The 25,000-nt window shown below is 44.3% G+C and overlaps 1 protein-coding gene across 1 annotated transcript in view; it reads left to right on the top strand.

The window, feature by feature from the left end:
- Window positions 1-25,000, top strand: part of LOC121841470 (CUB and sushi domain-containing protein 3-like) — a 633,380-nt gene that overhangs the window by 59,025 nt on the left and 549,355 nt on the right. The window contains exon 2 of the mRNA XM_042310031.1: window positions 23,030-23,252. Coding sequence (XP_042165965.1) covers window positions 23,030-23,252 — 223 coding nt within the window. The remainder of the gene's footprint in view (window positions 1-23,029; window positions 23,253-25,000) is intronic.

Consider the following 25,000-nt stretch of genomic DNA (forward strand, 5'->3'; position numbering starts at 1 on the left):
TCACCACCTGTTCAAAAGAAAAGTCCTCTTCTTTGCACACGCACAGACTGATTTCCAACTCTGACTCCCAGTACCAAAACTCAAAATTCTTACTCGTTTGGGAAGAAACAAGCCTGAAACCTTGAACAAAAACTGTTAACGTCTAGTGGAAGCCTTAGGAATTGCATTATGGGAGCTGGAATTGCATAGGAACCATAGCTTTCCATTGAAAATGCATGGGCTCTTAAAAAAAACAATTATGGTTGGTTTTTCTTAGACATACTTCAAAGTGTTTTCTATCCAATGGTGCCAATTATATGCATACCCTGGCTTCTGGGCCTGAGTAACAGGCAGTTTACTTTGGGCACATCAGTCAGACAAGAAGTGGAGAAAAATAGACCCTAGCCTGAAGAACTCCCCAAAGGTCGATGTCCGCGCTCCCGTGGAAATCGAATTAGCATAATAAAACAATCCCCTTCAGAATCCGTCAGCTTAAGATAGAGATATCTGTTTTTTTTGCATTGGATGCGTCTCAATCCAACACATCTGCCTGTGTAGAACATCCACATTTGCCGTGAAAGGTCACCGACCTAGATCGTGTTTGTCAGACCATGAGACACCATGAGACATCCTGAAAATCAGGCTTCTCACAGAATTGCATGTAGCATCCGAACGGTTTGGATACACACTATTATGACACTAATGTGACCCCTCTGTGCAAAGGTGAGGCTCTCACGAACAAACACAGTACATGTCGTTTTTGCTCTAGGACGCCCACAGGACTAGACAAAGACTCGTCTGAAGGTCCTCCTGTACCAGTTTAAAAAATGAATGGAATTATATATAGAGACATAGTGCCAAAATTAAGGGGTTAAATACATTATATATATATATATATATATAAACACACTACCGTTCAAAGTTTGGGGTCACTTAGAAATGTCCTTGTTTTTGAAAGTAAAGCAAATTTTTTGTCCATTAAAATAACATAAAATTGATTAGAAATACAGTGTAGACATTGTTAACGTTATAAATGACTATTGTAGCTGGAAACTCCTGTGTTCAAATGGCATGTTGTGTTAGCTAATCCAAGTTTATCATTTTAAAAGGCTAATTGATCATTAGAAACTCCTTTTGCAATTATGTTAGTACAGCTGAAAACTGTTGTCCTGCTTAAAGAAGCAATAAAACTGTCCTTCTTTAGACTAGTTAAGTATCTGGAGCGTCAGCATTTGTGGGTTAAATTACAGGCTCAAAATGGCCAGAAACAAAGACCTTTCTTCTGAAACTCGTCAGTCTATTCTTGTTCTGAGAATGAAGGCTATTCCATGTGAGAAATTGCCAAGAAACTGAGGATCTGGTACATCACTGTGTACTACTCCCTTCACAGAACAGCGCGTACTGGCCCTAACCAGAATAGAAAGAGGAGTGGGAGGCCCCGGTGCAGTAGAACAGGGCTTAGACTCTCATGGGTTAAACAATAGATTATGTAACTCAGCAGCCCTCAGACTGTAACGATTTTTCAACCCAGAATAACATTTTAAGAATGACTTTTTTTCCCTGAAGTGAATTCTAATCAGTATATTCATAGCCCAGGTCACTCAGAGTTATTGTTTTTCATTTGGAAATTAACCAGACATTGAACATGGTACGAATGGTAGGAATACAAAACCATATATATAGATTATATATATAGATTATTTACTAGTGCTTGAATCGGCTGGCTCACAGCTTGAAAAGGAGCAAATTACAGGGTGGAATGTACAGACAGACAGATATCGCCATTGACATGATGGTGCGAAGGAGGTGACTATGCTTGGGCGATATACCGTTTATACCGTATTCCGGGGTATTTCTAAATATCAATGGTTTCTTTCTCGGTTGCTCTCTCTGTCTCTCTCTAGCGTGGGCGTACTTGGAAGAAGGAGGCACTGGGCGGGTCAGGAGTTGACAAGGAAACACTTATCTCCCTCACTAGCTTTAAGCACCAACTGTCAGAGCAGCTCACAGATTACTGCACCTGTACATGCACCTGTACATAGCCCACCTATAATTTAGCCCAAACAACTACCTCTTTCCCAACTGTATTTAATTTTTATTTTATTTTTTATTTTGCTCCTTTGCACCCCATTATTTTTATTTCTACTTTGCACATTCTTCCATTGCAAAACTACCATTCCAGTGTTTTACTTGCTATATTGTATTTACTTTGCCACCACGGCCTTTTTTGCCTTTACCTCCCTTCTCACCTCATTTGCTCACATTGTATATAGACTTGTTTATACTGTATTGTTGACTGTATGTTTGTTTTACTCCATGTGTAACTCTGTGTCGTTGTATCTGTCGAACTGCTTTGCTTTATCTTGGCCAGGTCGCAATTGTAAATGAGAACTTGTTCTCAACTTGCCTACCTGGTTAAATAAAGGTGTTCTCAACTAGCCTACCTGGTTAAATAAAGGTGTTCTCAACTAGCCTACCTGGTTAAATAAAGGTGTTCTCAACTTGCCTACCTGGTTAAATAAAGGTGTTCTCAACTAGCCTACCTGGTTAAATAAAGGTGTTCTCAACTAGCCTACCTGGTTAAATAAAGGTGTTCTCAACTTGCCTACCTGGTTAAATAAAGGTGTTCTCAACTAGCCTACCTGGTTAAATAATGGTGTTCTCAACTAGCCTACCTGGTTAAATAAAGGTGTTCTCAACTAGCCTACCTGGTTAAATAAAGGTGAAATAAATCAAATAAAAAAGAGGCTGGGCTGTGCAGTGTTGTGTCAGCAGGGGTGCTTTCCTCCTTTCCTTTCCCTTCTCCTCCAACCACAACTTCCTCCCCCCACCACCTCATCCGTGTCCTCCACCTCCTTGCGAGAGCGAGGGAGATGCTTTGTGGTGAAGATAACAGAACAGACAAGGAAAGCGGGGGAGGAAAGGGTAACAAAATAAGGGTGAGGAGGGTCAAGAGGTTGACAGACACGTCCAAAGGAAAGTCATATTGTGTTAAAGCGAAGGTCTGCTCGGCTAGCTGCCTGATGGGTGAGAGGGAGAGGTTACATGATGAGAGAGAGAGAGAGAGAGAGAGAGAGCATGAGAGAGAAAGGGGGAAAGACAAATGGAGAGAGAGAGAGAGAGAGAGAGAGGAAGAGAGGAGGAGTGTTGTCATGGAGAACAGTGCTATCACTGAGTGGGAGAGGGTTTAATCTGGTTCCCTTCCCTTGTTCTCAATGTGGCTTAAAATATGACTTTTAACAGGACTTAAAATATTGTGTGAGGAGACTCCCTTTTACCTTCACTATGGTAACAATTAGTTGTAAAGGTGTTGGAAGGATTGACAAGTGACACATAGGTAATGCATAGGAGGATGAGGAGGAAAATGGTGTTGTAATGATGAGGATGATTAAGATTATTTTGATGGAGATAACTGTAATAAGGATGAGGAGGATGAGGAAGAGGAGGAGGGTGATTATCAGAATGCTCTCCCTTAGCCGTAACCACAAGGATCACAACCATCGACCATTAATGACCAAGGATATTAGCTGTAATCCTCCTCATCCGCCCTCAGCTCCATGTAACCCTCCCTCCCACGCTGTGACTGAGTTGAAGACTTCCTTCCCCGGTGTGACAGAGTTGATCAGGGTAGACTGAGAGAGTGTTAGGAAGGATATGAGAGTGCAAGAGAAGCCAGTCAGCCAGAAGCTGGAGGGGCTCAGCAGGGTTATTAGTGGGGCTGAAGAGGGCATGGTATCGATCACCAGCACCAGCACCAGCTGATGTGCAACCAGTACCTCTTTAATGAATCCCCAACAGAGCATGACACAGGCAGTACTAATGGGGAGGGAAGAAAATGCATTTCCGCTGAGGGGATATGATGGACACACACACACACACACAATAGCATCTGGTTTATCCTGAGAGAGACAATGTCATTGAGGAAAAACAAACAACAGCTTGTTGAGAATTGTTATTTGCCTTACATTCCTGGTGTATATGGTATGTATTCCCAGGTGTGGTGGGTTGGTTAGCTAAATGGTATGTATACACGTGTGGTGGGTTGGTTAGCTAAACGGTATGTATACCCAAGTGTGGTGGGTGGGTTGGTTGTGTAAATGGTATGCATACACGTGTGGTGGGTTGGTTAGCTAAACGGTATGTATACCCAAGTGTGGTGGGTGGGTTGGTTGTGTAAATGGTATGTATACACGTGTGGTGGGTTGGTTAGCTAAACGGTATGTATACCCAAGTGTGGTGGGTTGGTTGTGGAAATGGTATGTATTCCCGTGTGGTGGGTTGGTTAGCTAAATGGTATGTATACTTAGGTGTGGTGGATTAGTTGTGTAAACGTTATGCATACCCATGTGTGGTGGGTTGGTTAGCTAAATGGTATGTATACTCAGGTGTGGTGGGTTGGTTGTGTAAATGGTATGTATACCCAGGTGTGGTGGGTTGGTTAGCTAAATGGTATGTATACCCATGTGGTGGGTTGGTTAGCTAAATGGTATGTTTACCCAGGTGTGGTGGGTTGGTTGTGTAAATGGTATGTATACCCGTGTGGTGGGTTGGTTAGCTAAATGGTATGTTTACCCAGGTGTGGTGGGTTGGTTAATTAAATGATATGTTTACCCAGGTGTGGTTGGTTGGTTAGCTAAATGGTATGTATACCCAGGTGAGGTGGGTAAGTTGCATACTCATCACCAGCCTCTCCATCCTATGTTTGTTGATCTGGTCCCGGTAGACAGGATGTGGTCCCCTGTGACAGTAATCACATTTATGCTGCTGCTATAATCCATCGCCTCCGACTGCATATAGGCGTGTGTGTGTGTGTGTGTGTGTGTGTGTGTGTGTGTGTGTGTGTGTGTGTGTGTGTGTGTGTGTGTGTATGTAGGCCTGGTGGAATCCTCCAGCCATCTTGATAGTTGTGCACACCTCCTCTCCTCTCCTCGCCGTCCATTCTCTGCTCATGTAAACAAAATGCTCTCATGGGTCCTCCACTCCTGCCTTCCTGCTCTCTGTCTCAATCTTTCCATCTTTCTGTCTATCTCTCTCTCTAGTTTCACTCCAGGCCTGCTTTCATAACCTTTCCTGACCGTGTGTGTGTGTGTGTGTGTGTGTGTGTGCGCTGAGAGAGATGTGTTTTGCAAAGGGCAGATCAAGCTGATTTATTTATGACAAGGGGTATATCCCTTCACATTGATAAAATAAAATAAAAATAAATAAAAAGTTGATAAAAGGAAATGGAAAAGCATTTTGTAGATTTCTGCATTTGTGGTGAGGGAGGACCTATTTTTGACACAGACCTCAAACAGATACAGTAACACTGGCCCACGATGATGCTATAAAAGGAAGTGCTGCCCTCGACCCGAGTCAGCCAATGGAATGAGTTTATATGAATTATGAAATATAACATGAATTTTACAGTCAAGGCATTTTATAATTGTATCTAGGTCAGTCTCAGTTTGGGAATTTGAAAGCACAGCCATGCCCAAAAATACAGGTAGTCATACCAGTGCATTTCCTACATGGTGGGAGTTGACATGCAGGCTTAATGTCGAGTCCTCCTTGCTGAGGAAAAATAGTGGCTACTTCACGTTTACCACTATAGAGCTGATCCAGCCCTACATACACTACAAACCACTGGGCCACTGCACTCTCCACATTCCCAAACCATGTATACAGTGGCTTGCGGAAGTATTCACCCCACAACATTTACACAACATGCCTACCACTTTGAAGATACACATTTTTTTTTGTGAAACAAACAAGAAATAAGATTAAAAAAACGGAAAACTTGAGCGTGCATAACTATTCACACCCCCAAGTCAATACTTTGTAGAGCCACCTTTTGCTGCAATTACAGCTGCAAGTCTCTAGGGGTATGTCTCTATAAGCTTTACACATCTAGCCAATTCTTCAATGCAAAACTGCTCCAGCTCCTTCAAGTTGGATGGGTTCAGTTGGTGTACCACAATCTTTAAGTCATACCACAGATTCCCAATTGGATTGAGGTCTGGGCTTTGACTAGGCCATTCAAAGACATTTAAATGTTTCCCCTTAAACCACTCAAGAGTTGCTTTAGCAGTATGATTAGGGTCATTGTCCTGCTGGAAGGTGATCCTCCGTCCCAGTCTCAAATCTCTGGAAGACTGAAACAGGTTTCCCTCAAGAATTTTCCTATATTTAGCGCCATCCATCATACCTTCAATTCTGACCAGTTTCCCAGTCCCTGCCGGTGAAGAACATCCCCACAGCATGATGCTGCCATCACCATGCTTCACTGTGGGGATGGTATTCTCGGGGTAATGAGAGGGGTTGGGTTTACGCCAGACATAGCGTTTTCCTTGATGGCCAAAAAGCTTTTTGTCTCATCTGACCAGAGTATCTTCCATATGTGTGGAGAGTCTCCCACATGCCTTTTGGCGAACCCCAAACGTGTTTGCTAATTTTTTTCTTCAAGCAATGGCTTTTTTCTGGCCACTCTTCCGTAAAGCCCAGCTCTGTGGAGTGTACAGCATAAAGTGGTCCTATGGACAGATACTCCAATTTCCGCTGTGGAGCTCCTTAAGGGTTATCTTTGGTCTCTTTGTTGACTCTCTGATTAATGCCCTCCTTGCCTGGTCTGTGAGATATGGTGGGTGGCCCTCTCTTGGCAGGTTTGTTGTGGTGCCATATTTTTCAATTTTTAATAATGGATTTAATTGTGCTCCGTGGGATGTTCAAAGTTTCTGATATTTTTTTGTAACCCAACCCTGATCTATGCTTCTCCACAACTTTGTCCCTGACCTGTGGTGGAGAAGTACCATACTTGGTGGTGCCCCTTGTTAAGTGGTGTTGCAGGCGCTGGGGCCTTTCAGAACAGGTGTATATATACTGAGATCATGTGACATATCATGTGACACTTAGATAGCACACAGGTGGACTTTATTTAACTAATTATGTTACTTCTGAAGGTAATTGGTTGCACCAGAGATCTTTTTTAGGGGCTTCATTGCAAATGGGGTGAATACATATGCACAAACCACTTTGACATTTTTATGTTTTAGAATGTTTTGAAATAAGTATTTTTTTTCATTACAATTCACAAATTTGCACTATTTTGTGTATATCCATTACATGAAATCTAAATCAAATTAAAATAAAAATCTATTTCAATTACAGGTTGTAATGCAACAAAATAGGAAAATCGCCAAGGAGGATGAATACTTTTGCAAAGGAAATGTATTAGCTGTACAAGGGTATTTGGCAGCAGTCCCTAAGGCTTAGCTTCCCCACATCCAACATCCAGGTATACAGAAACAAGCCCCAAGGCTCAGCTTCCACACGACCCACATCCAACATCCAGGTATACACAAATAGTTCCCCAAGGCTCAGCTTCCACACATTCCACATCCAATATCCAGGTATACTTACACAAACAGTCCCCAAGGCTCAGCTTCCCCACATCCAAACATCCAGGTATACACAATAGTCCCCAAGGCTCAGCTTCCACATATCCCACATCCAACATCCAGGTATACACAAATAGTCCCCAAGGCTCAGCTTCCCCACATCCAACATCCAGGAATACACAAACAGTCCCCAAGGCAAGGCTTCCCCACATCCAACATCCAGGTATACACACACAGTCCCCAAGTCTCAGCTTTCCCACATCCAACATCCAGGTATACACAAACAGTCCCCAAGGCTCAGCTTCCCCACATCCAACATCCAGGTATACACACACAGTCCCCAAAGCTCATTTTCCCCACATCCAACATCCAGGTTTACACAAACAAAATCAGAAATGCTCTCTATTGATTTCTTTAATGAAAAGCTCCCAAGAATACAAGGTCTGTTTGGTTTGAATAATATATGGTGATATAAAAACTGGTATTTCTCATCTACCCAAATCACTAGTCCCAATTTCAGTTGGTAATGAATGCTCTCTCTCTCTGCATTCCAAATGGTAGCCTATTCCCTACATAGTACACTACTTTTGACCAGAACCCTACGGGCCCTGGTGAAAAGTAGTGTACTATATATGGGAAAAGGGTGAAATTTGTACACAGCCTCTAACATTGCATTACCACCACGCCACTAAATAGAGAACAACCCTTCTCTCCTGCTGTATTATCAGCTGTTGGCACAATACACTGGAGCCAATTGTGAGGTCTCTCTTAACATCGCAGGCTATGGATGGATTCCATTTCTCCTTATGTTAAATCTCTCAGGCTATGGATAAATTCCATTTCTCCTTATGTTAAATCTCTCAGGCTATGGATAAATTCCATTTCTCCTTATGTTAAATCTCTCAGGCTATGGATAAATTCCATTTCTCCTTATGTTAAATCTCTCAGGCTATGGATGGATTCCATTTCTCCTTATGTTAAATCTCTCAGGCTATGGATAAATTCCATTTCTCCTTATGTTAAATCTCTCAGGCTATGGATAAATTCCATTTCTCCTTATGTTAAATCTCTCAGGCTATGGATAAATTCCATTTCTCCTTATGTTAAATCTCTCAGGCTATGGATGGATTCCATTTCTCCTTATGTTAAATCTCTCAGGCTATGGATAAATTCCATTTCTCCTTATGTTAAATCTCTCAGGCTATGGATGGATTCCATTTCTCCTTTGGGCTCAATCTTTCAAACTATGGATGGATTCGGTTTCTCCTTTGGGTTCAATCTCTCAGGCTACAGATGGATTCCGTTTCTCCATTGGGCTCAATCTCTCTGGCTATGGATGGACTCTGTTCACTCATTACCCTCGCTTAATTTGGCCCAAATTAAATCCTACCTCATGCCAGGAATATTTCACGTGTTCACTAGCTAGCTAGTAGCTACAATTTATCTGGTGCTTATTTGTTTCCTTGGTCCTGGTGTTTGTACCAAATGGCACCCTATTCCCAATGTAGCACACGACTTTAGACCAGAGCCCTTTGGGCACTATAAAGGGAATAGCGTGCCATTTGGGACGCAAACCTAGTGTTTAGAAGATGAGCAAGAGGGAAGGATTGAGGAACACGTTTTAGTGTCGATATAATAGACAGTTTACGGTTTAACAGTGAACACACATTGCGTTGGAGGGCAGCAGGTAGCCTATTACAGTAAATATACAGAGGAGAGATCGAGACATGGAGGAGATCGAGCCCCAGTACTAATAGTCTAGATAGACAGGCCCAGTAGTACTAACAGTCTAGATAGACAGGCCCAGTAGTACTAACAGTCTAGATAGACAGGCCCAGTAGTACTAACTGTCTAGATAGACAGGCCCAGTAGTACTAACTGTCTAGATAGACAGGCCCAGTAGTACTAACTGTCTAGATAGACAGGTCCAGTAGTACTAACAGTCTAGATAGACAGGCCCAGTGGTAGTAACAGTCTAGATAGACAGGCCCAGTAGTACTAACTGTCTAGATAGACAGGCCCAGTAGTACTAACTGTCTAGATAGACAGGCCCAGTAGTACTAACTGTCTAGATAGACAGGTCCAGTAGTACTAACAGTCAAGACAGACAGTCCCAGTGGTAGTAACAGTCTAGATAGACAGGCTCAGTAGTACTAACAGTCTAGATAGACAGGCCCAGTAGTACTAACAGTCTAGATAGACAGGCCCAGTAGTACTAACTGTCTAGATAGACAGGCTCAGTAGTACTAACAGTCTAGATAGACAGGCTCAGTAGTACTAACAGTCTAGATAGACAGGCCCAGTAGTACTAACAGTCTAGATAGACAGGCCCAGTAGTACTAACAGTCTAGATAGACAGGCCCAGTAGTACTAACAGTCTAGATAGACAGGCCCAGTAGTACTAACTGTCTAGATAGACAGGCCCAGTAGTACTAACAGTCTAGATAGACAGGCCCAGTAGTACTAACAGTCTAGATAGACAGGCCCAGTAGTACTAACTGTCTAGATAGACAGGCCCAGTAGTACTAACAGTCTAGATAGACAGGCCCAGTAGTACTAACAGTCTAGATAGACAGGTCCAGTAGTACTAACTGTCTAGATAGACAGGCCCAGTAGTACTAACAGTCTAGATAGACAGGCCCAGTAGTACTAACTGTCTAGATAGACAGGCCCAGTAGTACTAACTGTCTAGATAGACAGGCCCAGTAGTACTAACAGTCTAGATAGACAGGCCCAGTAGTACTAACAGTCTAGATAGACAGGCCCAGTAGTACTAACAGTCTAGATAGACAGGTCCAGTAGTACTAACAGTCTAGATAGACAGGCCCAGTGGTAGTAACAGTCTAGATAGACAGGCCCAGTAGTACTAACAGTCTAGATAGACAGGCCCAGTAGTACTAACTGTCTAGATAAACAGGTCCAGTAGTACTAACAGTCAAGACAGACAGTCCCAGTGGTAGTAACAGTCTAGATAGACAGGCTCAGTAGTAGTAACAGTCTAGACAGGGCCCTTGGAGATCCTGTCAAACGTAGTGCACTGTGTATGCGATAGGGAGCAATTTGAGACGGAGCCTGGATGTGTTCCTTTGAAAAATGTGATTCTATCTTTTGATTAAGACCGGGATGAAAGACCAATATGTTTTTTTTTGCAATAAATATCAAAATAATGTACTTATCCCTTTAATTGAAATGTTACATGACTGTGTTTGTCTGCTGTCATACGCACTTGTCAATGAGGATTTTCCCTCCCGTCAAATTGATGTAAGTGGCCATACCCAGAAGAGCTAGCGGTTTTTACTCTACTATATCAGGAAAATGCCTAGAGTTAGATTTGTGTTGTGGAGGGACACTCCAGTGCGAAAAGCTGAAAATCAATTTGAAACAATGTCACTCATCTTCCATTCTAAGTGCATCTGGGGTGTGAGTGTGTCTCCCCCCCCCAAAAAAAATGTTTTGGGTAAAAAGCCAAACGTGAAGGTGTGTTTTCAGTGAAGCTTGTCTAATGACTGTCATTTTGCTGTCATCCCAACAATGTTTGATTTATTTAACTTTAGAGGGAGTGAATTTGTATTCTGTTTTGATGGCACTGTCTGTGTGCCAGGCATCCTCAGCTCAGAAACCTTGGCATCATTGAGAAATATGCCGTCCTCCTTCTTGAAGGCTGACCCAAGGTGTGGCCACGGGCCCAGTCTTTAGTTGTGATGATAAGGTGGCAGACACAAGTATTGGGGTGGAAAATTGAGGGATCAAATCAAATCAAATCAAATTTTATTTGTCACATACACATGGTTAGCAGATGTTAATGCGAGTGTAGCGAAATGCTTGTGCTTCTAGTTCCGACAATGCAGTAATAACGAGCAAGTAATCTAACTAACAATTCCACAAAAAAACTACTGTCTTATACACAGTGTAAGGGGATAAAGAATATGTACATAAGGATATATGAATGAGTGATGGTACAGAGCAGCATAGGCAAGATACAGTAGATGATATCGAGTACAGTATATACATATGAGATAAGTATGTAAACCAAGTGGCATAGTTAAAGTGGTTAGTGATACATGTATTACATAAGGATGCAGTCGATGATATAGAGTACAGTATCAACGTATGCATATGAGATGAACAATGTAGGGTAAGTAACATTATATAAGGTAGCATTGTTTAAAGTGGCTAGTGATATATTTACATCATTTCCCATCAATTCCCATGATTAAAGTGGCTGGAGTAGAGTCAGTGTCATTGACAGTGTGTTGGCAGTAGCCACTCAATGTTAGTGGTGGCTGTTTAACAGTCTGATGGCCTTGAGATAGAAGCTGTTTTTCAGTCTCTCGGTCCCAGCTTTGATGCACCTGTACTGACCTCGCCTTCTGGATGACAGCGGGGTGAACAGGCAGTGGCTCGGGTGGTTGATGTCCTTGATGATCTTTATGGCCTTCCTGTAGCATCGGGTGGTGTAGGTGTCCTGGAGGGCAGGTAGTTTGCCCCCGGTGATGCGTTGTGCAGACCTCACTACCCTCTGGAGAGCCTTACGGTTGAGGGCGGTGCAGTTGCCATACCAGGCGGAGATACAGCCTGCCAGGATGCTCTCGATTGTGCATCTGTAGAACTTTGTGAGTGCTTTTGGTGACAAGCCGAATTTCTTCAGCCTCCTGAGGTTGAAGAGGCGCTGCTGCGCCTTCCTCACGATGCTGTCTGTGTGAGTGGACCAATTCAGTTTGTCTGTGATGTGTATGCCGAGGAACTTAAAACTTGCTACCCTCTCCACTACTGTTCCATCGATGTGGATGGGGGTGTTCCCTCTGCTGTTTCCTGAAGTCCACAATCATCTCCTTAGTTTTGTTGACGTTGAGTGTGAGGTTATTTTCCTGACACCACACTCCGAGGGCCCTCACCTCCTCCCTGTAGGCCGTCTCATCGTTGTTGGTAATCAAGCCTACCACTGTTGTGTCGTCCGCAAACTTGATGATTGAGTTGGAGGCGTGCATGGCCACGCAGTCGTGGGTGAACAGGGAGTACAGGAGAGGGCTCAGAACGCACCCTTGTGGGGCCCCAGTGTTGAGGATCAGCGGGGAGGAGATGTTGTTGCCTACCCTCACCACCTGGGGGTGGCCCGTCAGGAAGTCCAGTACCCAGTTGCACAGGGCGGGGTCGAGACCCAGGGTCTCGAGCTTGATGACGAGCTTGGAGGGTACTATGGTGTTGAATGCCGAGCTGTAGTCGATGAACAGCATTCTCACATAGGTATTCCTCTTGTCCAGATGGGTTAGGGCAGTGTGCAGTGTGGTTGAGATTGCATCGTCTGTGGACCTATTTGGGCGGTAAGCAAATTGGAGTGGGTCAAGGGTGTCAGGTAGGGTGGAGGTGATATGGTCCTTGACTAGTCTCTCAAAGCACTTCATGATGACGGATGTGAGTGCTACGGGCGGTAGTCGTTTAGCTCAGTTACCTTAGCTTTCTTGGGAACAGGAACAATGGTGGCCCTCTTGAAGCATGTGGGAACAGCAGACTGGTATAGGGATTGATTGAATATGTCCGTAAACACACCGGCCAGCTGGTCTGCGCATGCTCTGAGGGCGCGGCTGGGGATGCCGTCTGGGCCTGCAGCCTTGCGAGGGTTAACACGTTTAAATGTCTTACTCACTTCAGCTGCAGTGAAGGAGAGACCGCATGTTTCCGTTGCAGGCCGTGTCAGTGGCACTGTATTGTCCTCAAAGCGGGCAAAAAGTTATTTAGTCTGCCTGGGAGCAAGACATCCTGGTCCGTGACTGGGCTGGGTTTCTTCCTGTAGTCCGTGATTGACTGTAGACCCTGCCACATACCTCTTGTGTCTGAGCCGTTGAATTGAGATTCTACTTTGTCTCTATACTGACGCTTAGCTTGTTTGATTGCCTTGCAGAGGAATAGCTACACTGTTTGTATTCGGTCATGTTTCCGGTCACCTTGCCCTGATTAAAAGCAGTGGTTCGCGCTTTCAGTTTCACGCGAATGCTGCCATCAATCCACGGTTTCTGGTTTGGGAATGTTTTAATCGTTGCTATGGGAACGACATCTTCAACGCACGTTCTAATGAACTCGCACACCGAATCAGCGTATTCGTCAATGTTGTTGTCTGACGCAATACGAAACATCTCCCAGTCCACGTGATGGAAGCAGTCTTGGAGTGTGGAGTCAGCTTGGTCAGACCAGCGTTGGACAGACCTCAGCGTGGGAGCTTCTTGTTTTAGTTTCTGTCTGTAGGCAGGGATCAACAAAATGGAGTCGTGGTCAGCTTTTCCGAAAGGGGGCGGGGCAGGGCCTTATATGCGTCGCGGAAGTTAGAGTAACAATGATCCAGGGTCTTTCCACCCCTGGTTGCGCAATCGATATGCTGATAAAATTTAGGGAGTCTTGTTTTCAGATTAGCGTTGTTAAAATCCCCAGCTACAATGAATGCAGCCTCCGGATAAATCGTTTCCAGTTTGCAGAGAGTTAAATAAAGTTCGTTCAGAGCCATCGATGTGTCTGCTTGGGGGGATATATACGGCTGTGATTATAATCGAAGAGAATTCTCTTGGTAGATAATGCGGTCTACATTTGATTGTGAGGAATTCTAAATCAGGTGAACAGAAGGATTTGAGTTCCTGTATGTTTCTTTCATCACACCATGTCACGTTGGCCATAAGGCATACGCCCCCGCCCGTCTTCTTACCAGAAAGATGTTTGTTTCTGTCGGCGCGATGCGTGGAGAAACCCGCTGGCTGCACCGCTTCGGATTGCGTCTCTCCAGTTAGCCATGTTTCCGTGAAGCAGAGAACGTTACAGTCTCTGATGTCCCTCTGGAATGCTACCCTTGCTCGGATTTCATCAACCTTGTTGTCAAGAGACTGGACATTGGCAAGAAGAATGCTAGGGAGTGGTGCACGATGTGCCCGTCTCCGGAGTCTGACCAGAAGACCGCTTCGTTTCCCTCTTTTTCTGAGTCGTTTTTTTTTTTTTGGTCGCTGCATGTGAACCATTCCGTTGCACTGGTTGTAAGGCAGAACACAGGATCCGCATCGCGAAAAACATATTCTTGGTCGTACTGATGGTGAGTTGACGCTGATCTTATATTCAGTAGTTCTTCTCGGCTGTATGTAAAGAAACCTAAGATGACCTGGGGTACTAGTGTAAGAAATAACACGTAAAAAAACAAAAAACTGCATAGTTTCCTAGGAACGCGAAGCGAGGCGGCCATCTCTGTCGGCGCCGGAAGTACAATGTGATGTGGGGAGGGGACAGAGGGGGAAGAAAGAGACTGAGAAAGAGGCTGAGAGAGGAAGGCGGTGTGCCAAGGTGAAAACAAGCTCTATACTTTTCCCTACAACAACACACAGGGAGGGGGCCGCTTTTCCTCTCTCCCCCCATCCCTGTCTCCCTGCCCCTCTCCTTCCCCTCTATGTCCCCCCGAGGTGCTGCCATACTGTTTGTGGATCAACAGTTTAGATAAGAGTTAATCATATACCCATCAGTATTTCCCATCACCCCCACCACTCTTGTACATAGCACATAAATAGATTAATCAATCATCTCATTGGTGACTTAGTAGCATAAAACAGCAGTATTGAGCATGTGAACTAATCTATACTTTTTTTGTCTAAGAAAGCATACTTATTCACATTGATTGATAATCCACTGATGAGACAAGGTCAAGGGTTCAGAGGAAGGTTCCCTCTGCTTTTCCCCTGTGTCGCTACCTAGGGGTTAATTAGGGTCGGGGGTCGCCCCGTGTTGTCTTGTCTCTCTTGTGGGATAATTAAAACGGTCACTCAGTCACTCAGAGCGCCTGTCAGTTGACTGATGGGATATAAAGCGCTCTTGTTCTCAACAGTGATGACAAATTATAGGAAATCTATCTCTTTATCGCTGTCTTTCTCTCTCTCTCTCTCTCTCTCTCTCTCTCTCTCTCTCTCTGTCGCTCTCTCTCTCTGTCTCTCTCTCTCTCTCTCTCTCTCTCTCTCTCTCTCTCTCTCTGTCGCTCTCTCTCTCTGTCGCTCTCTCTCTCTCTCTCTCTCTCTCTCTCTCTCTCTCTCTCTCTCTCTCTCTCTCTCTCTCTCTCTCTCTCTCTCTCTCTCTCTCTGTCTCTCTCTCTCTGTCGCTCTCTCTCTCTCTCACTCTCTCTCTCTCTTTCTCTCTCTCTCACTCTCTCTCTGTCACTCTCTCTCACACTCTCTCACTCTCTCTCTCTCTCTCTCTGTCGCTCTCTCTCTCTCTCTCTCTCTCTCTCTCACTCTCACTCTCAATCTCACTCTCAATCCCACTCTCTCTCTCTCACTCTGAATATGAATCCCACTGTTCACACCAAGCTCCTCAGCTATACGCATTTAGGCAGTGCAGGTCTGAAGGGCAAGAACCATAGGAAGCTAGAGACACTGCACATTGTTCAAGTGATGCAGTGAAATATAGATTCAACAGCATCTCCCAGTTTATAGCCAGTACTGAGAGAGAGAGAGAGAGAGAGAGAGAGAGAGAGAGAGTTAGAGAGAGAGAGAGAGAGAGAGATGGGGGAGAGTGATCGAGAGGGAGAAATAGAAAGTAGAGACCCATTGGGGACACATTTTAAGCTCGAGCCCTACCCATGACCGCAATATTCAGGCCCTACCCAGGCCCGATTGTTTCTGCCAAATTTAAAGCCTGGCCCTGCACGAAACCTGAAATCAGAAATAACTTAATACATTTGTAAATCCATTTGATGCTCTTCTCTGTCTGTCACTTGCTCTCTGCTAGCAGGCAGCTCGCTCTGCTCATGGGGGCTCTGAGTCAATGAGTAACCATAGCAACGGCTCCGCTTGGGCTGCTCTGCTCAATGACGAGACATGAGAGAGCAGTGAGCTGTTAGCTACTTTTTGTCACTTTAAACTCCGACAAAACTCAAGGAATATTGTCTCCTGTCTTATATTTGACGAGGTTGAAGCTCTTCTGACACCATGTTAGGAACTTAGTCAGATATGACTGTACTGCGCAGCAGAACACGCGCAAATAACTCAGTTTCAAAATGTTAATGATCAATTTAGTGTTACCCAAGCGCTACCCGTACCCTAGTTATGATGAACAAACAGGTCCTAGCCAGGTCCTAGCCAGGGCTCGGTCAGGGAGAAGCTCTAATGGAGAGAGAGAGATGGGGGAGAGAGACCTACAGAGAGAGCTAAAGAGAGAGTGAGTTGGGAGAGAGAGATGCTGGAGATAGAGATGGGGGAGAGAGAGAAAGAGAGAGAGAGAGACAGATCATCTCCAATAGAAGCAGTGCCTTAGAGCTACTATAGTAACCTTCAGTGTTAGCCATGGAGATTGAGAAGGGAATGAGATGGCCAAAACTAACAAAAGGCACATGTGGAGGGTGTTGTGGCTTGGATAATACATACATACAGTACAGCATCACTGTCACTAATTACTAGCATTAAAGCCACTCCTTGTTGGGGCTAATTAATGACACTGTAAATATTGACAATCTTGGACTTTGGTAATTAGGCCTATGGAACACCAGATATGATGTTAGGACTGTAATATGTGTCCAATGTGTTCTAGAATCATGTCAGGTCACAGATGTGTTGTGGATTTGTGTAATCCTGTGAAGCTTTAGATTTAGCTTTAAAAGTGTTATTTTTATTAGGCATGCTCTGTAGGACGGGTCCTTGGATAAGTGTGTACAGAGGCACAACCTCGTCGTGCCTCTCCCTCCTCTTCCTGCATCTTTGTCAGGCAGCTCCTCCGCACCATGCAACTGTTTGTGTTCAGTCATTCTGGTGGACTATACACCACCGACCGATGCCCAAGTCAGTGCTCTTCACTTTAAGCTGCTTCCATTAGTTTCCATGCCTCCGTTCAGGCTGCGTCCCAAATAAAACCCTCTTCCATAGAGAGTGAATTGCTTTTGACCAGAGCGACCAGACAGAGCCCAACTGGTCGTGGTCAAACGTAGTGCACTGTAAACGGAACAGGTTGCCATTTGGGACGGGCCTCAGTCTCCGCTCACTCCGCTGAGTCTGTGGTGGTTTAATAGGCTCCCGGCAGACGTACTGTAGGTGGAACCCGCATTACACTCGTTAATTGGAAACTATACATTGGTAATGGGATGGGAAGGAGACTGTGGGAAGATCGGGATGCTTCGACTAAACCGCGGCATCGCCTTATGTCCAGAATACATCTCAAAATCTACCTCCTCCCCAAAAAAGTATGGGCGTTCATGACCATGATGATTCATAATTTAAACCTCGGGCACACATAGGGCTTAGTGATCTCTATAGCGTTCACACAGTCGGTGGTGGTTTAAAAAGCCCTCCTCTCTTCAATCTTACATGAATTACTCTCTTCAGGGGAGTGGTGGAGAGGATAAATAGTACATCTTAATTGGGTGGATTTTTCATTATGGCTTGGGCCTGGGCTATGTATTTTATTATCTGCAAACAGATGGGGGATGGATGCTGGCTGGCTCACTGGCTGCCTGTTTCTCTGTGAGTCGGTGTGGGCAGCTTAGAAAAAAAGCATGGCATTTATCTACTTGTAAACGTGGAAGTATGAAGGAGTGGAGACAGGGATGAGCTTAGAAGGCTTTAGTTTAACCAGTTGGGCCTTAACGCAATAAACTGCAATAACTGAACTGGCCATCCTACTTCCTCTTTCTCTCAGCGTCTGCTCTTGCAAGGCTATTTCGTTATTCTATTCAGGTTTGACTCAATTAAATGAGAAAGCATGACTATACGTAGTATATCTTTTTCAATGAATTACATGCCTGTACTACTGTACAACTAAATACTATTGCTAATGTTAAGCAGGGCTGTGCAAACGAAGTGACCATCTTGAACTGTTGTCATATGTAATTCAGTTTGCCATAGCAACGTCCTCCCAGCATCAGCAGCTTTTCACCTTCTCAAGCTAGCTAACAGTTCCAATGACAAAACATGTCAACAAATACAAGCTTCCCCAATGTTTGAGTCCCATGCAATCCTCAATGACCATATGACTTTACCCCCCACACACTGCTCTGTCCGTTTGGGTGTTGATTGCGTCCAGATCTATTACCACTCACCAGTTGCTACAGGATGTCTGTGTTTGTCTGTCTGTGTGCCATATGGCACCCTATTCCCTATATAGTGCACTTCTTTTGACCCGAGCCCTATGTGCCCTGATCAAAAATAGTGCACCAATAAGGGAATAGGGTACCATTTGGGAGGCAGATGTGACGTTATATTCTCATCTATCACAGCCCCATCCCTAATCTCTCATGGCAGTGTGTGGTGCAATTAGAGCTGTGAGGCATATTGGCCCTTCACAGCAAATCACGGACAAGACCAGGAGAAACCAGGAAGGGCAGGCAGCAGACAGTTAGCCATGTACCGTACTAAGAGTAAAGTTTGCAGTCTGAGAATGTCTGCGCGGTGTGTTAGCACAGTGTTTCCCAACTCCTGTCCTCCAGTACCCTCAGCAGTACATATTTTTTTATACCCCCTTTTTTTCTCCCCAATTTCATGGTATCCAATTGGTAGTAGTTACAGTCTTGTCTCAACTCCCGTACGGACTCGGAAGAGGCGAAGGTCAAGAGCCATGCGTCCTCCGAAACACAGCCCAACCAAGCCGCACTGCTTCTTGACACAATGCACATCCAACCCGGAAGCCAGCCACACCAATGTGTCAGAGGAAACACCATACACCTGGCAACCTGGTCAGCGTGCACTGCACCCAGCCCGCCACAGGAGTCACTAGTGCACAATGAGACAAGGATATCCCTGCCGGCCAAACCCTCCCTAACCCGGACGACGCTCAGCCAATTGTGCGCCGCCCCATGGGCCTCCCGGTCGCAGCCAGCTGCGACAGAGCCTGGGCTCAGGCCCAGAATCTCTGGTGGCACAGCTAGCACTGCGAAGCAGTGCCTTAGACCACTGCGCCACTCGGGAGGTCGCAGTGCATATTTTGTGTTTTTGTCCAGGGCTACAACATAAATGTGTGCTGTTGGGGTGCTGGAGGACGAGTTGGGAAACACTGTTGTATCATACGCATGTGGTTCCTACTCTGCAGCAACAGCCGCCCTAATGTAGTCAGCACAAGTCTTGTCTTACATATGGTATGACAGAGCCTATTAACCTACAAAGGATGGGACTACTGGGGCTTGCATATTCAACAATGTGGAGAGAACAGATAACATAACAGGAAGTCCTGCAGCTCTCTGTATACAATCCCATGCACAAAAGCGCTCCCTAAAGAGGTGCTAGCATCATAGCCAACAGCAAGGAAAATACTCTCTACAATACACGGTGTTAGCCACATGGAACCAGTGGATGCACTCATCATGTAGGCTATGTTCACAACCATTAACCCAGCTGTAACATGGAGATCGGATGTGCTTTGTGTGTGATCTCATTGGTAGTGGTGCAGAATTAGCAAGAGGAGACAGGCAGGAAACGCAGGGCAGTTATCAGGCCCCAGTGTTGCCAGTGAAATGGCAGCTAGCTAGTTCTCCAGATGGCACCCTGATCTATTCCTCTCACAGTGTGGATAATAAATTACCACTTGAGTGTATTACTTCTTCAATGCCAAGAGAAACCGATGCACTGCAAGGCTACCACTACTGCTGCTGCTATTGCGGTGTGCTGCTACTTTGCATGCAACCTCTAGCAGAGCCATCCGCGAGACTCCCTGGAACACTTTCATATCACACACATATTGTATTGCCAGCAAATTTATGTTCCTCTGAAAATGACTTGGACAGGGTTCAAATTGATTCTGTCCCTTCTTATTTCGGAGGAGCATAATCTTCAGCAGCGATCCTTGAATTGAATAGCATGACCCAGCCAATAGGGATATCTGTGTGTACAATATAGTATATAATATAACACCATTAAACAAATAGCATCGGCCACTGTTTTGATTGAGAATTACTCTAATTATATGTCTCAATGCCAGCCTCTCATTGAGTGTTTTCTATTGAACTCCATTGAAAGGCGGTGTGAATGGGCGGCTCTTGTTGACAATGGAGCCGACACAAAACCAGGGCCCAGCCAGGACATCGTGGCATGGAGTCTGTGTAGGCCATCTGGAGGCCAGCGATTCTGAAGCCATTATGCCACGACTGCCACAGGGCTGGCCGAAGTGCATCTGCCATTAAGGCAGGCTGGGCGGGTAGCAGTAATCTCAGTTAGAATGCCTCCATAATGGTCTGACCCGGGGTTATTCTGACCCAGGCCACACTGACACGGCACTAGCGTAACACTAGCCAGTGTCATAAAGAACTGGAATAGCAAATCACATGGGTCCTTTACTTCCCTACCCTTGAGGAACCAGGCCTAGAGAACCGTAAGAAAGTGTTTAGGCAATGCAACGATACCACAGTGGTGTTTGTGTAAGTTCTCCATGTGTAAATAATAGACAAGGTCTTCCTCCAAAGTAAAGCACAGCACACAGCACGGTGTTGGACGTGCATCTAGCTGTGACTAATAGTTTAGGGACGGCATGCTGGGAGTGATTGTGGCGGCCTGCTGGCTCTCCCCATGCCGTACATGGTGGCTGTGTGTCTGTGAGAATGTATGCAGCAAGAGCCAGCTGCTAGACCCAATACTACTACCCCTGATCAGGCCCCTGCCATATAATGTACCTCATTTCTTCAAAGGTTGTAGTATTCTATGTACTGTATCTGTGTCTAGTAGTTTAGGTGGTAAAGTGTTGTATTCAGTCAGCTTTTTGTTCAATCTCTTTTAGCATAATGATAACTACTCTGAGTATACCAAACATTAGGAACACCTTCCTAATATTGAGCTGCTGGCCCATGTTGACTCCAATGTTGTCTGGGTGTCCTTTCGATGGTGTCTTGTCTTTACTATCATTAAATGAAGACTTTTAGTTTTTTATCAAAGATTCTCTGTAATTAGTATTACGTGATCAAACTGATTAATCATGTAACTGTAATTAACTAGGAATTCGGGGCACCAAGGAAAATATTCAGATTACAAAGTTATCATTTCCTAAAATAACTTTTCAGATATTTTATCTGATCAATTAGTCTTCGAATTAATGAATTAGTTATTTTACCTCACGTTAGTCTCATTCCAAACGTCGTAAATTGTTAGTTATCTGCACGAACCCAGTCTTCACTATGAGTCATCCATACATCAATTGTCTTAAATCATTTATTTATTACTAACTAAGTAATTCACAGAAATGCATAAACAAACAGTAAATATGATTACAAGAAATTATAGGAGAATGTGCCCTAGTGGGCTAAACCGGCATGGCGGCTTGTTAGGCAAAAGGGAAGTGAGGGTCGACTAAGAAGTCACTACAGAGTTAATAATTATAACAATTGAAATTCTAATCCTTTACACATGAACGCTCACTCATTCAGGAACAATTGCAATCAATATATATATTTACGCCCAATGTGTCGTCTTGATCGCTTGTTTCTTTTGTAGAATTGTCCGTCTCTCTCTCTCTGTCTTGGTTATAGTTCAGTGACATTCATTCATGTTGTTGTAGAATGCATGTTTCGACGGTTGTCGTTCTTCACGTTCAATGATACCGAATTCCTAGCTGCAGACTAGTAATTAATATCAAAAACTTGTTCTTATTCTGTCCGTATCGATAGTCTAAGAGTTTAAACACATGGTATGGTTAAACGATTCAGCGATTGAGAGAAACATGGTCTGTTTGAGAAATTCTCAAGATTGGGGTTTTATTTGGAATTGCAGAAAAGGGGCTGTCCCAGGATGCCTGACCCTAACTGGGCTCAGGGGCGGTCCTCTGATTTAGTTCAACTCAAAAGGGAATTGGAGTTTCCTTCATTAAACAGTCCAAAATCACATTACACAATTTTACAAACAGTATCATACTCACTCATTCATCTTCTACAACAATTAGATGTAAACCTCATATAAGAGGCTATTATATAAACAGTGTTATGGTAATGTGGCCACACCGTCTCCCATGAGCTTCCCCAAGCTGTAACAAACCAGTTCGTAGCTGGATTTTTCACCGATCCTTTATACCTTCTCCGGAACGCAAACGTTGTTCGGACCTCAAGTTCTGTGAGGTAGAAGAAATTACTTTGTTCTCTATGAAACTTCACTATCTCTCTATACTGTGTGGCCATGAGGCGATCCTCTCCTCAGGAATTTACGACCTCTCTCTGACCACAGCAGCCTAGTTGAAGGAGGCAAGGGGGAGGCAGGGAGAGGGGGATGGGGCATGCTGTACCCAAAGAGGGCAACGTCATGACAATGGTGTCCAATTCTAGACACACACACAAAACTGTTGAGTGTGAAAAACCGAGCAGTGTTGCAGTTCTTGACACAAACCAGTGCGCCTGGCACCTACTACCATACCCTGTTCAAAGGCACTTCAATATTCAACCCTCTATTAGTGGCACAAATAAACAATCCATGTCTCAATTGTCTCAAGACTTAAAAATCCTTCTTTAACCTGTCTCCTCCCCTTCATCTACACTGATTTAAATGGATTTAACAAGTGACATCAATAAGGGATCATAGCTTTCACCTGGATTCACCTGGTCAGTCTATGTCATTGAAGGAGCAGGTGTCCTTATATTTTGTACATTCAGTGTATACTGCCTTGACTCCATACAGTATGTGTGTTGCTTGTTATCTGCATTGTGAATCACTTATAAAGACACTTCCAAATGAAGCTAATCTCTTATTTTCTTCTCTCCTCTCCAGGTTTCATATATACGTGTGGTGGGACATTAAAAGGGCGGAATGGCACCATTGAAAGCCCAGGTTTTCCATATGGATACCCCAATGGGGCAAACTGTACATGGGTTATTGTAGCAGAGGAGGGAAACCGAATTCAAATAGTCTTTCAGTCCTTCGCTGTGGAGGAGGAGTATGACTTTATATCGCTTTATGATGGACATCCTCATCCGGCCAACTTCAGGACGAGGTGAGTACCATTTTTATTTAAAAATATTTGTTCCTTTACATCCCCTTGAATCCTTGTCTTATGCCGGTGATTAAAAAAAAGTTGCTGTCCTTTTCTTTCATTGGTTAGATTTAGAATTTTCGGTTTTAGGTTGACATTTGAAAAGATAGACGAGTTTGCAACTTACAGAGTTAATTTACGCAATACTATCGTCAGAGCAGAGCGGACTTTAAGAAAGATATGGTCTTGGATAAACTGATTAGTCCATTCTAATCTAAAATGGAAAGTCAGCAGCGTCTTCAGTCGGAGGAGGCAGAACTCGTTCACTCATTTCCGAATACGTTTGATCACTGGGAAAGAGATCGCAATCAGTCCATTGTAATTTGTGGCCTACATGGACTCAAGATGGCTCTGGCAGTTTGACCGAATTAAAGCCGCCACTGAGAAATCGCTCCAGGTGATTAAGGCAGAGAAATTAAACAGCTCTGTCCAATTATCTGGTTATTGTAATTACTCTGGGTCCCATTAACATGTCCTAATACACAGCAGATACTTTCCCTTTCAAAACAGTCACTGTTTGATTGGAATGTCCATGCATTAGCTTTGAACATTATTTTCATTCATTAAGGGGACTTTGGTGACGGACGAAGCCGCTTAAAGCCCAGGTTTCATCATGACTTTGTGTGAATTATAGCAATTATACTTTTGCTGTAGCTTTGTTTCCCTTAACGGAGCAGTCCTTGATTTAAGCAGGTCAAAATGTAATCAGAGTAAATGGTCTTGTTTATCTATGGCAAATGGTCCCATATCAGTAGTTCACTTTTCATAGTGAAACTTTTGACCTGGGCCCATAGGGCTCTAGTCAAAAGTATTGCACTATGTAGTGAATAGGTACTGTAGCCATTTGGGACGTACCCTATGCTAATAGAACCTTTTCCATTTTAAACAGCACATTCATCACTTCAATAAGCACCGTCATTGGGGCACGTCACCAAAGAAAGACGTAAAGGTGTATGTGTATGTACAGAAAATGGGGCTGTGTCACCAGATGCTCACTGCCCCTGGGATAGTCTAGGTGGTGTTGTGCCCTACTGCTGTTGTGCCCAGGTTGGCAAGGGGGCAGGGGGGGGATCCTTTTCAGGGTACCATCTTGCACCTCAGCGCCAAGCCTGTCTACCTCCAGATGTCTGCCATCCTCTGGCACCAAGGTAGCACCCCAAGACACACACACACACACACACACACACACACACACACACACACACACACACACACACACACACACACACACCTGTGCTGGCACTACCTGTCATGTGGAACATCCACCTCTGCACCGCTTTTAATTTAATCAGAAACCAGCAATTCAAAACAAAGGGAAAAAAGAAAGAGATGTAGAAGTAATTTCTCTACTGTGGTAGATCTCTCTCCATCTCCTTCCTAGGGAATGTGGCTATACACCTCAGATGGGGGAGGAGACTTAACAGAGCTTCATTAAACAGTTCAATTAGTAAATAATGCAGTCAGAAACACACACAATATCCTGGCTTTGCAGTCAGGCAGGCTGAGCCTCTGTATGTGGGTCACGTTCTGACTTGGCTGTGTTCCTCTCTGTAAGAGACAAATAGCATGATGATAGCTCCTCTACTTTAAACCCTAGCTCTGCAATCAGAGGCAGTGTAACCAGCACTGCCCTCCCTCCCTCCCTCTTTCTGCTGAAGTGACTATACATGATTGCTTTTGTTAGGTAAATAAATAAGTATTACCCATAT

This window comes from Oncorhynchus tshawytscha, linkage group LG31, assembly GCF_018296145.1.
Source record: "Oncorhynchus tshawytscha isolate Ot180627B linkage group LG31, Otsh_v2.0, whole genome shotgun sequence".
Classification (NCBI taxonomy): domain Eukaryota; kingdom Metazoa; phylum Chordata; class Actinopteri; order Salmoniformes; family Salmonidae; genus Oncorhynchus; species Oncorhynchus tshawytscha.